Here is a 15,681-nt window from a genome sequence, read left to right as displayed (position 1 = left end):
AAGCTCTCCCCGGTGTCCTGGGCAACACTTGCCCTCAACCAACATCACCATCAACAGAAGGTCATTCACCTAGACTCCAAGACTTAAATTATGAGAAGAGATGACACAATCTAGGGTTGTATTCCCTAGAGTTTATACAGTTAAGAGGTGATTTGATCAAAGTGTTCAAGATATTAAGGGGAACTGATAGGATAGATAAGAGAGAAACTATTCTTCAAATCTGGCACCAAGCTCATGGTCTACAGGGCTGTAGTGATTCACGCCCTCCTGTATGGCTCAAAGACGTGGACCATTTACAGTAGACACCTTAAATCGCTGGAGAAATACCACCGACGATGCAACACCGCCTCCAGTGCGCCAACGCAGCCTTCGGCCGCTTGAGGAAGAGAGTGTTCGAAGATAAGGCCCTCAAATCTGCGGGTTAGTGAGTCTAGATCTAGGGGGCATAGTCTAAAAATTAGAGCCAGACCTTACAGGAATAAAGTTGGGAAACACTTCTACACGCAAATGGTGATAGAAGTTTGAAACTCTTCCGCAAACGGCAGTTGATGTTAGGTCAATTGTTAATTTTAAATCTGAGATTGATAGCTTTTTGTTAACCAAAGGCATTAAGGGATATGGGTATACGGAGTTAGGTCGCAGATCAGCCATGATCTCACTGAATGGCGGAAGAGGCTTGAGGGGCTCAATGGCCTACTCTTATCTCCTTGCTGTTTGTGGAACCTTGCTGTGCACAAATTGGCTGTTGTGTTTGCCTACAAAACTACACTTCAAAAGTGGTTCACTGGCTGTAAAAGACACCATATAAATAAATGCAAGTTCTTTCTTCTTTCACTAGCCCCTAACTGTAGTAGTTTGCCTCTTCTGTTTATTTTCATCCCTCTCTATTTTATTAATTTTTCTTTCTGCTATTTACGAGTCTGAAACCAAAGACTGGAATTAATCAATCAACAGATTTCATAGTTACAGATAACATTTCAATTTTTCAAAATGTGTCCCTCCACCCATCCCCATCATGGATTAGCGAGAACTTTCTCCAGCTAAACAGCAAAAACAAAGCCACTTGGTTCCATTCCTACCAGGAGCTCTTCAACCTCTCTGACCTATCCCACGCCACTTCCGCAGCAAGTTGCTTTGGATTAACCCTGCTCTGTGCAACCTGTGTCCTGCACAGCTTCAAATGCAACAGTCAAAGCGAGCGAGTGGACAGAACAAGTCTTTAAACATATAAAGTGACAGACAAAACAGCGAATAATTAGATCATCACAGATTAAACACCATAAATGGACACTGATGTAACCTTCCTCTCTTAACATTTGCTGTTTGCGCAAGATTTTCAAGTGAACTGTGGAGAGAAGACACAACATCTACGTAGGTTTACAAACATATGAGAGTTACATCTGCCTGAGCAAATCCCTTCGGCCTGGATTCTGTTGAGTCAACAACACGTAGACCATCCTGGTTAAAGTCACCAATGGTGCTGATTTACATCCCTCCCCGATCTCTGTGGCCTTCAACAGACTGAGTCACTGTCAGCTGTGGCTCAGTGGGCAGCACTCTCGCATCTGAGTCAGAAGGTTGTGGGTTCAAGCCCCACTCCAGGAACTTGAGCACATAAATCTAGGCTGACAATCCAGTGCAGTGCTGAGGGAGCGCTGCAATGTCGGAGGTGCCGTCTTTCGGATGAGACGTTAAACCGAGGCCGTGTCTGCCCTCACAGGTGGATGTAAAAGATCCTATGGCACTATTTCGAAGAAGAGCAGGAGAGTTATCCCCGATGGCCTGGCCAATATTTATCCTTCAATTAACATCACTAAAACAGATTATCTGGTCATTCTCACTTTGTGGGAGCTTGCTGTGCGCAAGTTGGCTGCTGCGTTTCCCACATTACAACAGTGTCTACACTCCAAAAGTACTCCATTGGCTGTAAAGCGCTTTGAGACATCTGGTGGGCATCTTTCTTTTCCTATCATTTCTCTTCTATGGTCCACCAGTCACACCACTCTTCCATGGTCACCCTGCAACTTGTCTCAGCACAGCCTGGAGACCTCCTGCAATAACTTCTCTTTCTGTGCTTACAATCACCTACAATGTGGCCCAAGGTTCTCCCCTTGGTCTCTTAATTCCCCAATCTAAGGGCTGCCTCTCACTGACACCATCAGTAAGCATGGGGTCAACTGCTGATGGCACATGGCTTTGTCTTTCCACCATTCTCAACCGCACAACCACTATCCAAAATACCATTAGACATCAAGTCATGGTTTACTTGGGCCTCTCTCTAGCTAAACAAGACCAAAGCTATCTGGTTCAGTTCCTACCAGAAACTGCGGATTACAGCCTGCGATTCCATTTCACTTGTTAGCCGATAGTTCAGGCTGAACCGTGTGCAATCCAGCAGAGCTTCAACTCCCACACATAGTCCCTCATCAACACCACCTACCTGCCCCTCTGAACTATCACTGGCCCCACTGCCGCTGAAACTCTCAACCATACCGTTGGCCACTCCCGACTCGACTGCTCCAACACTCTTTGCTGACCTCCTCGAGATCTGCCAATTCGCAAACTCCCCCCCTCCCCGTGACCCTTACCTTCATACCTCTGTAAACTCCCCATGTCCTGCACCCCATCTCTCACACTGTTCTTTTGACTCCCGATTACTTTGTGTCTCACCCTCTCTCCGCTCCATCAAGCACCAGGCTCCTGCATACGGTAAACATCTCTGTCTGACTACATCTCCGCCTTCAATAGCCTTAATACCTACCTTCTTGATCTTCAATCACCTCCCCCAATTCATGCTCAGTATCCCATCTTCTCCTTTGTAAAACACTTTGGGATGCTGCGCCATGTTAAAAGGTGTTCTATGTTGTGTATGTTGTTAGAATGAAAAGCATCTGCAAACATGTTAACATAGTAATTATTCCAGAGGCATGAGCAGAAAGTTTGCTGAAGGTAGTTATATTTTAGCTATCAGTGCTGCCTTGGATTCTAACTGTCCATCAACACACTGTTGCACCTCAAATTAGGGGCAAAAAAATGACTCCTTACAGGCCACGTTTATGTTTCTGCTAATGTTCTCCACCGATAGGACTAAATGGCTGTGGGGCACGGAAGGAAGAGAATTTGGTATGGGGGAAATTTTTTATAAATGTGCTATACAAAAAATGTTTCAGTCATTTAACTGATTTTAATTAATAGCTTTTTAATGTTTGGGAGAGATTCTTGGAATAAAATATTTATGGGGAATATAGTTTTTAATTGAAGCTTTTGATCCATCTAAATGAGGCCATTTGACCAATTTTTAAAATTCAGTCTCAGGATGTGGGTGTCGCTGGCAAGGGCAGTGTCGATTGCCAATCGCCAATCCCCCAATTTCCCAGAAGGTGGCAGTGAGCTGCCACCTTGAATCACCGCAGACCTTGTGGTGAAGGTAAAGAAAAAGGGGTGAATAGAAACATAGAAAATAGATGCAGGAGCAGGCCATTCGGCCCTTCGAGCCTGCACCACCATTCAATATGATCATGGCTGATCATGCAACTTCAGTACCCCATTCCTGCTTTCTCTTGTGGAAATGTATTTTTATCTAACCTGTACCACACTATATTGTTGTGCCCTTTTTAATATAGAACAAAATGGAGTCCTGGCCCTTCCAGGAATTTCTGCAACAAGTAGTCGGTTTGCATAAACAGCTAAACCTGGCTTGAAATGGCTGATAGCCACCAGACAACTAGGAGGCAAGTCCTGCTGAGACAAGTACCCCGCCTCCCACCTCCCCCACCCCCCCACCCATGGTGCTCTCCTATTGTCTATACGACACCAGTTCCACTCCACCCCACCCCACCCTTTTCGAAGTACTCAAACCACTAGCCATTATCTCTTGTACAGACCTCATCCATTTGATGCAAAACGATAACTGACCAGGAAACTGGACAGTCCTGACAATGCAATGCAGGTAATAGCTCATTATCACACTCTCATCGAGTGATGGCCGGCTGGCCAACTAATAACCCTGACAAAAGGAAATATCTGGAAACCATGTCAGGACAAGGATGTAGTAATTAACTCTTTATCTGTATTCACTGACTGCGAGACAGAGCCAATACACAGGGAGAGGCCATAACTTGGGTTTTACTGTATAAATATCTCGTGAAATTGTACCATTTCGAAGGTGTTCACTTAGTCATTGACTGAGTGTGACCTTTCCCTTGCTAGCAAGTAAATTAAAGAAACTTCTGCCGGAGCTGAAGGTGTCCGAGTCGTTTATCGGAGGTCGAGATTTCGACACTCTCCATACCCCTTGATCCCTTTAGCCATAAGGGCCACATCCAACTCCCTTTTGAATATATCTAACAAACTGGCCTCAACAACTTTCTGTGGTAGAGAATTCCACATGCTCACAACTCTCTGAGTGAAGACGTTTCTCCTCATCTCGGTCCTAAATGGCTTCCCCCTTATCCTTAGTCTGTGACCCCTGGTTCTGGACTTCCCCAACATCGGGAACATTCTTCCTGCATCTAACCTGTCCAGTCCCATTAGAATTTTATATGTTCCTATGAGATCCCCTCTCATTCTTTTAAATTCCATTGAATATTAGCCTAGTCGATCCAGTCTTTTTTCATGTCAGTTCTGTCATCCCGGGAATCAGTCTGGTGAACCTTCGCTGCACTCCCTCAATAGCAAGAATGTCCTTCCTCAGATTAGGAGACCAAAACTGTACACAATATTCAAGGTGTGGCCTCACCAAGGCCCTGTACAACTGAAGACCTCGCTGCTTCTATACTCAAATCCTTTCGCTATGAAGGCCAACATGCCATTTGCCTTCTTCACCGCCTGCTGTACCTGTATGCCAACTTTAAATGACTGATGTACCATGACACCCAGGTCTCGTTGCACCTCTCCTTTTACTAATCTGTCACCATTCAGATAATAATTTGCCTTCCTGTTTTTACCACCAAAGTGGATAACCTCACATTTATCTACATTATACCGCATGTGCCATGCATTTGCCCACTCACCTAACTTGTCCAAGTCACCCTGCAGCCTCTTAGCACCCTCCTCACAGCTCACACTGCCACCCAGCTGAGTGTCATTTGCAACCTTGGGAGATATTACATTCAATTCCTTCGTCTAAATCATTAATGTATATTGTAAATAGCTGGGAACCCAGCACTGAACCTTGTGGTACCCCACTAGTCGCTGTCTGCCATTCTGAAAAGGACCCATTTATTCCAACTCTTTGTTTCCTGTCTGCCAACCAGTTCTCTATCCACGTCAATACATTACTCCCAATACCATGTGCTTTAATTTTGCACACTAATCTCTTGTGTGTGACTTTGTCAAAAGCCTTTTGAAAGTCTAAATACACCACATCCATTGGTTCTCCCTTGTCCACTCTACTAGTTACATCCTCAAAAAATTCTAGAAGATTTGTCAAGCATGATTTCCTTTTCATAAATCCATGCTGACTTGGACCGATCCGGTCACTGCTTTCCAAATGCGCTGCTATTATATCTTTAATAATTGATTCCAACATTTTCCCCACCACCGATGTCAGGCTGACCGGTCTATAATTCCCTGTTTTCTCTCTCCCTCCTTTTTTTTAAAAAAAGTGGGGTTACATTAGCTACCCTCCAGTCCATAGGAACTCATCCAGAGTCTATAGAATGTTGGAAAATGACCGACGTAATTGCTTCTTTAACCCAGCAACAGCAAACAATTTAAAGGATCACTCTGCCATCCTGATACTTGGATTACCAGACTTTTGTATAGTGCTCAAGAATTGAATGATGTTGAAACAAAGTCAAGATGGTGTGTAACTTGGAGGGGACATTGCAGGTAATGGTGTTCCCATGACGTTACTGCTCTGGTCCTTCTCTGTGACTTGTCAGCAAAAGCCTGGATGTTGTCCAGATCTTGCTGTAGGCTGGCATGGGTTGCTCCATTATTGAAGTTGTGAAATAAGATGAACATTGTAGAACTGTCAAGAAATAGCCCATTCCTGACCTCAAGATGGAGGGGAGATCATCAAAGAAACACGTAAAGATTGTTATTTCAAGGACACTGCTCTTTGAAACCCCTGCGTAGATGCCCTGGGCTATAAATGATTGGCCTGTGTGTCAGGTATAACTCTTTCTGAAGGGTTTCCCATTGACCTCAAATTTGCTAAGGTCCCTAGAAACCATACTCAATTGAACGTCATCTTGGTATTTAGGGTAGCTCTTCTCATCTGTCATTCAGCTCGTGTTCATGGATCAAGTATGTGATGAGATTAGGATTTGTTCTGATAGAACACAAACCAAGCAGCAGGTGAGCAGGTTATTGGTGAGTAGGTGTTGCTTGATGACATTATTGATGACCCCATTCTTAACTGAAGACTGGTAGGGCAGTAACTGGCCAGATTAGAATTGTCCTGCTTCTAGCGGACACATTTCCACTTGGATTTAGATAGCGCCTTTCACGACCACCAAACGTCTCAAAAGCGCTTTACAACCAATGAAGTACTTTTGGAGTGTAGTCACTGCTGTAACGTGGGAAACGCGGCAACCAATTTGCGCACAGAAAGCTCCCACAAACAGCAATGTGATAATGACTAGATAATCTGTTTTTGTTATGTTGATTGAGGGATAAATATTGACCAGGACACCCGGGATAACTCCCCTGCTCTTCTTCGAAATAGTGCCATGGGATCTTTTACGTCCACCTGAGAGAGCAGACGGGGTCTCGGTTTAATGTCTCATCCGACAGTGCAGCACTCCCTCAGCACTGCACTGGAGTGTAAGTCTAGATTTTGTGCTCAAATCCCTGGAGTGGGACTTGAACACACAACCTTCTGACTCAGAGGCGAGTGTGCTACCCACTGACACTACTCTCACAGTGCTGTCACGGAGGGAGTTCCAGGATTTTGACCCAGTGACGATGAAGGAACGGCAATATATTTCCAAATCGTGATGGTGTGTAATTTGGAGCGGAACTTGGAAGGGATGGTGTTTCTTTAATAAAAAGCTACAATCTTCCCATCACAGTTGAATGACTCCTGAGTTTTTGCATTTGCCTGTATGATATAGAATTTCCCAGTCAGAGTGATTTCCCGACTGTGAGGAAATTGTTCAACCTCCAATTAGTATCTCCAAATGCCACTTTTGAGACTGGGAACTGACTGCATTAAGAATTACAGATACAAACCTGTTCTCAACTGCACCACAGGTCAATCTAGCATCAATAAATGACTAAAAATAATGACTACTGCCAAAAAGCAGTTAAATATGGGAGCATGTCATTGTTGGCTCACAGCTGCAACATAAAGGGAGCTTTAAAGTAGTAATACTGGGTGACAATCAGGCAAATCACAGACTTTCTATATCTTAATGCACAACAGAAAGAAAGAAAGATTGCATTTATATAGCGCCTTTCAGAACTTCAGGATGGCCCAAAGCACTTTACAACCAATGAAGCACTTTTGAAGTGTAGTCAGTGTTGTAATGTAGGAAACGTGGCAGCCAATTTGCACACAGCAAGCTCCCATAAACAGCAATGAGATACATGACCAGATCATCCATTTTTAGTGATTTGATTGATGGATAAATATTGTTCAAGACACCAGGGAGAACTCCCCTGCTCTTAGAAACAGAAATTTACGCTGCAGGAGGCTATTTCGGCCCATCGTGTCTGCGCCGGCCGACAAAGAGCCGCATGGCCCTCAGTCAGCAGCCCTGAAGGAACGGCAATATATTTTCAAATATAAACCTATGAACAATGAACAATGGCGGAAAGGCAAAGAGCACCCAGTCCAACCAGTCCGCTCCACATAACTGCGACACCCCTTACACTGAAACATTCTACACTCCACCCCAACCAGAGCCATGTGATCTCCTGGGAGAGGCAAAAACCAGATAAAAACCCAGGCTAATTTAGGGAGAAAAATCTGGGAAAATTCCTCTCCGACCCATCCAGGCGGTCGAAACTAGTCCAGATCACCCTGGCCGTATTCGATTCCCTGCAGTACTTACCATTATATCTGCACCGGCCAACAAGAGGTTATCCAGTCTCATCCCAATTACCAGCTCTAGGTCTGTAACCCTGCAGGTTACCAGCACTTTAAGTGCCCATCCAACCATCTCTTGAAAGTGGTGAGGGTTTCTGCATCCACCACTCTTCCAGGCAGTGAGTTCCATATCCCCACAACCCTCTGCATAAAGAAACCCCCTCAAATCTTCCACCAACCACCTTAAAACTGTGCCCCCTCGTAATAGACCCTTCCACCAATGGAAATAGGCCCCTCAATATTTTGTACACCTCAATGAAGTCTCCTCTCAACCTCCTCTGTTCCAAAGAGAACAAACCCAGCCTATCCAATCTGTCCTCATAACTAAGATTCTCCATTCCAGGCAGCATCCTAGTAAATCTCCTCTACACCTTCTCTAGTGCAATCACATCCTTTCCATAATATGGCGACCAGAACTGCACGCAGTACTCCAGCTGTGGCCTAACCAAAGTATTATACAATTGAAGCATAACCTCCCTGCTCTTATATTCTATGTCTCAGCCAATAAAGGCAAGCATTCCATATGCCTTCTTATCCACCTGGCCTGCTACTTTCAGGGAATCTGTGGACCAATGGTGGAGCTGGAGGCGTGGCCTATTCACTTGGAGCTGTGCTGCTGTTGCTCCTGCCTGGAAGCCTTTTGTGAGACCTGTGAAACAGCCCAGGAAGAGGAGGAAGGGGCTTACTTCATTACAATTCATCCAGAGGAAGAGGAGGAGAGCAGAAAATTCAACAACCTTTAATACTGCTGCAGAGAGTTGGAGAGAGGGGGAAAAAGAACAACTATCCAGTGTGGAAGGAGGGAGAAACTTCATCAACCAAAGGTGGGTGTGTTTTGGTGCATTCCCCGAAAGACTTTGTTGTATTGGTGGGGGGAAGAAAGAAATCCATTTCGAGGGCCGGAACATCGCGGGGGGTGTGTGTGTGTGGAAGTGTGTGTGGGGGTCTTGCTTACAGCTAGGCCCCACACACCACTGAAGCACCCCTCCCCCATTGCCTAGCCTGGGATAGCTGGAGCTACCTGGCTGAAGAATCATTAATTACCCTATTTAACATCGTTGGGAGTGTGTGCCTGGGTGGCTCCAGCTGCCCTAGGTGAAGACATCTTCTCCCCCCACCTGAAGACCATCTACAAAGACTGTATTTTTTTTGCCATCTGGGGAGTGCACCCCAAGAAACACCCACCCATCGCTGTGAGGGGAGACCTGCCCTCGCAGCTTCCCTCTTTCCCACCCCCCCTGTCTCTTTCTCTGTCTCTCCCCTCTCTCTGCGTCAGCATTCAGCTCGCGACTTTCCGTCCTCAGACCCTGCAGAGATACCTTTACGTCGAGCCCCTCCCAGGTGGCGTGCTCTGGCGACGTATTTCTTCCGCCAGTAGCACGGCCTCAACTACGACACGCAGCTCCTGTTTGTGAGCTTGGGGGCGTCAGGACCGCCTTCCAGGAGCTGCCTGTCTTTTACAAGGAACTCATCAGGGTCTGGAACAAAGTCTCCACCAAGCGCAGCTCTCCACCGGCTGGAGTGGCGGCTGTCCTGCAGGAGCCGCTGCTCGGGAATCCGTACCTCCACGACCGAGGTTTTAGGTGGCGGTCGGATGAGAGGGCTGTGGCTGGTGAGGTGACCAGGGTCAGGGACCTGCTCGATGGCGGAGGAGCGGGATGGATGGCGCCGGACACGCTGGCGCGGCGCCTAAATTCGGCCGACGTCCGTCACGCGGCCGATGCCATCGAGTCGCTAAAAACAGCTCTGGGCCCCGACTCCGTTAGGTGCATCGAGGACGCTCAAGTACGTGACCCCCGTCCGGACGGAATTCCTCATCGGCGCCAAACCCCGGAACCTTCCTCAGGAGCACGCGCCTCACAACTTGAGCCTCCTCGGGGAGGGGTTTCCTGTACGGGCTGCTCCTGCACACTCTCAACTTTGCCATCCTCGCCTGCCGTCCGGACACGTCATGGCATACCATCTTACCGTCCGGAGGAGGCGGGGGTCCCCGATGAAGGGCACTCTACGCGGGAGTCCTTTATCGGGGACTTGGCCTGGAGGGTGGTGCACGGAGCAGTGCCGTGCAATAAATTTTTAAGCCGGTTCACGGGCTCCCAGGCCGCCTGCAATTTCTGCGGTCTGGAAGAGTCCGTGTTCTATGTTTTTATGGAGTGTGCGAGGTTGCAGCCCCTGTTCCATTATTTAAAGGGGCTGCTTCTCAAACTCTGGTTGCACTTCAGTCCCACACTCCTGATCTTTGGGCACCCTGTGCGGAGGGGAGCGGGTAGGTCCGAGGGCCTCCTCGTAGGACTGCTCCTGGGCACGGCCAAGGGTGCCATCAATCGGTCCAGGCAGCGGGCGGTCGAGGGGGTCGTTCAGCCTGACTGCCTGCCTCTCTTCCGCGCGTACATCCGCGCCAGGGTGTCCTTGGAGATGGAGCACGCGGTGTCCACCGGTACGCTCGCGGCCTTCCGCGAGAGGTGGGCACCGGAGGGACTGGAGTGCATCATCACGCCCGGCAACCAAATTTTAATTTGATTTATGTTTTAAAGTTTCATTTGTTTTAATTGCCGGTGTTTTTAGTGTCCCCCTCCCCTTTTATAGGGGGCACTTGGAGAAAAAAAAATATGATTTTAGTGCCGAAAAAAAAAATGAAAAAAAAACAAAAACACAAAAAAATGCCAAAAAAAAAAAAAAGGGCCTTGAAAATGTTTGGTGTGTCTCCCAGATCGGGGGGACATGATTTAATGATTTAATGTTTTAGTTTCCTCCCAAAAAGAGTTCTGTGGACAAACACTCCAAGGTCCCTTTGTTCATCTACACTATTAAGTGGCCTACCGCTTCTTTGAATAGTGCCATGGGATCTTTTATGTCCATTTGAGGGGGCAGACGAGGCCTCGGTTTAACGTCTCATCCAAAAGACAGTACCACCGACAGTGCAGCACTGCTCTGATTTTAAGTTTATGTGGCTGGAACCCATAATCTTCTGACTCCAAGGTGAGTTCTCCCACAGAGCCACAGCTCACACCTTCAAATACACACTAATTGTTCCAGCAGTCCTGGTAATGATTAACTCAGCATTCAAAAATGCTGCTGAGACAGATGACATTATCAGAAACTGGACTGTGGAGGTGCAGCAGTAACAAATCAAAAACAAATCATTCTCAGAATGTGGGCATCACTGGCAAGGCCAGCATTTATTGCCCATCCCTAGTTGCTCGGAGAAGGTAGTAGTCAGCCCCTTTCCTGAACTGGGTGGTAATGCTTTGGTTCAATGGAGTGACTTGCTACAACACTTCAGAAGGCAGTTAAGACTCAACCATGTTAGTGTGAGACCGGAGCCCTGTATAGGCCAGAACAGGCAAGGGTGGCGAGCTTCCTGCCCTAAAGGACATTAGTGAATCAGTTGGGTTTTGGAGGGAGAGGTAATGAAGGATGGAGAATGGAGAGGGGGACCCTCTATAAAATCAATGGTGTGCCGAGTCACATAGCAGTGTTAATAGTGATTTCTGCTGATGTCAGCTCAATGTACAGAGCCAACAATTCCTCCCCCTCCCTCCCAGATACATGAACCACAACCTCAAAATCCAAGCCAAACTCCCTAACCCCACCCATTTCAGCCCAGTCCAACTCACCCCCCTCGGCCCTGCCAAAACCTCCAATCCAACCCCCTCACCCCAACACACCCTAATCCCCTCACCCCAACACACCCTAATCCCAACCTCAAACTCCCGAACCCAGCTCCTTCAGCCAACCCCCTCATCTCAATTCAACTCACCTTCTCAGCCCAACCCAACCCTCGTTGCAGAATTGGAGCTGAGGGTGGATTCACTCTGGAGCATCCACGATGCTGAGAATGACATAAGTGGCACATGTAGTGAGTTGGTCTTACCGCATGAGAAGGATCCACAGCCAGCTAGGGAATGGAAGACCAGCAGGAAGAGTAGTACAAAGAAGGTAGTGCAGGGGTCCCATCTGGTCATCCCCCTGCAAAACAGATACACTGTTTTGAGTGCTGTTGAGGGAGATGACTCATTAGGGGAGAGCAACAGCAGCCAAGTTCATGGCACCGTGGCTGGCTCTGTTGTACAGGAGGGCATAAAAAAGAGTGGGAGAGCGATAGTGATAGGGGATTCAATCATAAGGGGAATAGATAGGCGTTTCTGCGGCCGCAATCGAGACTCCAGGATGGTATGTTGCCTCCCTGATGCAAGGGTCAAGGATGTCTCCGAGCGAGTGCAGGACATTCTGAAAAGGGAGGGAGAACAGCCAGTTGTCGTGGTGCACATTGGTACCAACGATATAAGTAAAAAAAGGGATAAGGTCCTACGAGATAAATTTAAGGAGCTAGGAGTTAAATTAAAAAGTAGGACCTCAAAAGTAGTAATCTCGGGATTGCTACCAGTGCCACGTGCTAGTCAGAGTAGGAATCGCAGGATAGCACAGATGAATACGTGGCTTGAGCAGTGGTGCAGCAGGGAGGGATTCAAATTCGTGGGGCATTGGAACAGGTTCTGGGGGAGGTGGGACCAGTACAAACCGGACGGTCTGCACTTGGGCAGGAACGGAACCAATGTCCTAGGGGGAGTGTTTGCTAGTGCTGTTGGTGAGGAGTTAAACTAGTATGGCAGGGGGATGGGAACCAATACAGGGAGACAGAGGGAAACAAAAAGGAGACAAAAACAAAAGACAGAAAAGAGATGAGTAAAAGTGGAGGGCAGAGAAACCAAAGGCAAGAAACAAAAAGGGCCACTGAATATAAAAGGGCTGCAGGAGGGGTAAAAACTAAAAATCATGGTTTAAAAACGAGGATGGAAACACTCTACCTAAATGCACGCAGCATTAGAAATGAAGTAAATGAGTTGACGGCACAAATCATTACAAATGGGTATGATTTGGTGGCCATTACAGAGACATGGTTGCAAGGTGGCCAGGACTGGGAATTAAACGTACAGGGGTATCTGACGATTCGGAAAGATAGGCAGGAAGAGAAGAGAGGTGGGGTAGCTCTGTTAATAAGGGATGATATCAGGGCAGTTGTGAGGGATGATATTGGCTCCAATGAACAAAATGTTGAATCATTGTGGGTGGAGATTAGAGATAGTAAGGGGAAAAAGTCACTGGTCAGCGTAGTTTATAGGCCCCCAAATAATAACTTCATGGTGGGGCGGGCAATAATCAAGGGAATAATGGAGGTATGTGAAAAAGGAACGGCAGTAGTTATGGGGGATTTTAACCTACATATCGATTGGTCAAATCAAATCGCAGGGGGTAGCCTGGAGGAGGAATTCATAGAATGCATACGGGATTGTTTCTTAGAACAGTATGTAACAGAGCCTACAAGGGAGCAAGCCATTTTGGATCTGGTCCTGTGTAACGAGACAGGAAAAATAAACGATCTCCTCGTAAAAGATCCTCTCGGAATGAGTGATCACAATATGGTTAAATTTGTAATACAGATTGAGGATGAGGAAGTTGTGTCAGAAACGAGCGTACTATGCTTAAATAAAGGGGACTACAGTGGGATGAGGACAGAGTTGGCTAAAGTAGACTGGAAACAAGGACTAAACGGTGGCACAATTGAGGAACAGTGGAGGACTTTTAAGGAGCTCTTTCATAATGCGCAACAAAAATATATTCCAGTGAAAAAGAAGGGCGGCAAGAGAAGAGATAACCAGCCGTGGATAACCAAGGAAATAAAGGAAAGTATCAAATCAAAGACCAATGAGTATAAGGTGGCCAAGGTTAGTGGGAAACTAGAGGATTGGGAAGATTTTAAGCAACAGCAAAGAATTACTAAAAAAGCAATAAAGAAAGGGAAGATAGATTACGAAGGTAAACTTGCGCAAAACATAAAAACAAATAAAAGCTTTTACAGATATATAAAACGGAAAAGAGTGACTAAAGTAAATGTTGGTCCCTTAGAAGATGAAAAGGGGGATTTAATAATGGGAAATGTGGAAATGGCTGAGACCTTAAACAATTATTTTGCTTCCGTCTTCACAGTGGAAGACACAAAAACCATGCCAAAAATTGCTGGTCATAGGAATGTGGGAAGGGAGGACCTTGAGATGATCACTATCACTAGGGGGGTAGTGCTGGACAGACTAATGGGACTGAAGGTAGACAAGTCCCCTGGTCCTGATGAAATGCATCCCAGGGTATTAAAAGAAATGGCGGAAGTTATAGCATATGCATTTGTTATAATCTACCAAAATTCTCTGGACTCTGGGGAGGTACCAGCGGATTGGAGAGCAGCTAATGTAACGCCTCTGTTTAAAAAAAAGGGCAGGCAAAAGGCAGGTAACTATAGGCCGGTTAGTTTAACATCTGTAGTGGGGAAAATGCTTGAAACTATCATTAAGGAAGAAATAGCAGGACATCTGGATAGGAATAGTGCAATCAAGCAGACGCAGCATGGATTCATGAAAGGGAAATCATGTTTCACTAACTTACTGGAATTCTTTGAGGATATAACGAGCATGGTGGATAGAGGTGTACCGATGGATGTGGTGTATTTAGATTTCCAAAAGGCATTCGATAAGGTGCCACACAAAAGGTTACTGCAGAAGATAAAGGTACGCGGAGTGAGAGGAAATGTATTAGCATGGATAGAGAATTGGCTGGCGAACAGAAAGCAGAGAGTCGGGATAAATGGGTCCTTTTCCGGTTGGAAATCAGTGGTTAGTGGTGTGCCACAGGGATCAGTGCTGGGACCACAACTGTTTACAATATACATAGATGACCTAGAGGAGGGGACAGAGTGTAGTGCAACAAAATTTGCAGATGACACTAAAATTAGTGGGAAAGCGGGTTGTGTAGAGGACTCAGAGAGGCTGCAAGGAGATTTGGATAGGTTAAGCGAATGGGCTAAGGTTTGGCAGATGGAATACAATGTCGGAAAGTGTGAGGTCATCCACCTTGGGAAAAAAAAACAGTAAAAGGGAATATTATTTGAATGGGGAGAAATTACAACATGCTGCGGTGCAGAGGGACCTGGGGGTCCTTGTGCATGAATCCCAAAAGGTTAGTTTGTAGGTGCAGCAGGTAATCAGGAAGGCAAATGGAATGTTGGCCTTCATTGCGAAAGGGATGGAGTACAAAAGCAGGGAGGTGTTGCTGCAACTGTATAAGGTATTGGTAAGGCCGCACCTGGAGTACTGCGTGCAGTTTTGGTCACCTTACTTAAGGAAGGATATACTAGCTTTGGAAGGGGCACAGAGACGATTCACTAGGCTGATTCGAGAAATGAGGGGGTTACCTTATGATGATAGATTGAGTAGACTGGGTCTTTACTCCTTGGAGTTCAGAAGGATGAGGGGTGATCTTATAGAAACATTTAAAATCATGAAAGGGATAGACAAGATAGAGGCAGAGAGGTTGTTTCCATTGGTGGGGGAGACTAGAACTAGGGGGCACAGCCTCAAAATACGGAGGAGCCAATTTAAAACCGAGTTGAGAAAGAATTTCTTCTCCCAGAGGGTTGTGAATCTGTAGAATTCTCTGCCCAAGGAAGCAGTTGAGGCTGGCTCATTGAATGTTTTCAAGTCAAAGATAGATAGATTTTTAAGCAATAAGGGAATTAAGGGTTACAGGGAGAGGGCGGGTAAGTGGAGCTGAGTCCACGACCAGATCAGCCATGATCTTATTGAATGGCGGAG

The 15,681-nt window shown here is 46.4% G+C and overlaps 1 protein-coding gene across 1 annotated transcript in view; it reads right to left on the bottom strand.

Moving 5' to 3' along the window:
• LOC139278033 (electron transfer flavoprotein regulatory factor 1-like) overlaps positions 1–12,006 on the bottom strand; it is a 32,942-nt gene extending 20,936 nt beyond the window's left edge. Inside the window, exon 1 of the mRNA XM_070896694.1 lies at positions 11,913–12,006. Within this exon, the coding sequence (XP_070752795.1) occupies positions 11,913–11,995 (83 nt within the window). The 5' untranslated portion in view covers positions 11,996–12,006. The remainder of the gene's footprint in view (positions 1–11,912) is intronic.
• Between the last annotated feature and the right edge of the window lie 3,675 nt (positions 12,007–15,681).

Source organism: Pristiophorus japonicus, chromosome 13 (assembly GCF_044704955.1).
Source record: "Pristiophorus japonicus isolate sPriJap1 chromosome 13, sPriJap1.hap1, whole genome shotgun sequence".
Lineage (NCBI taxonomy): Eukaryota > Metazoa > Chordata > Chondrichthyes > Pristiophoridae > Pristiophorus > Pristiophorus japonicus.
This window is presented reverse-complemented; position numbering and strand designations above follow the sequence as displayed.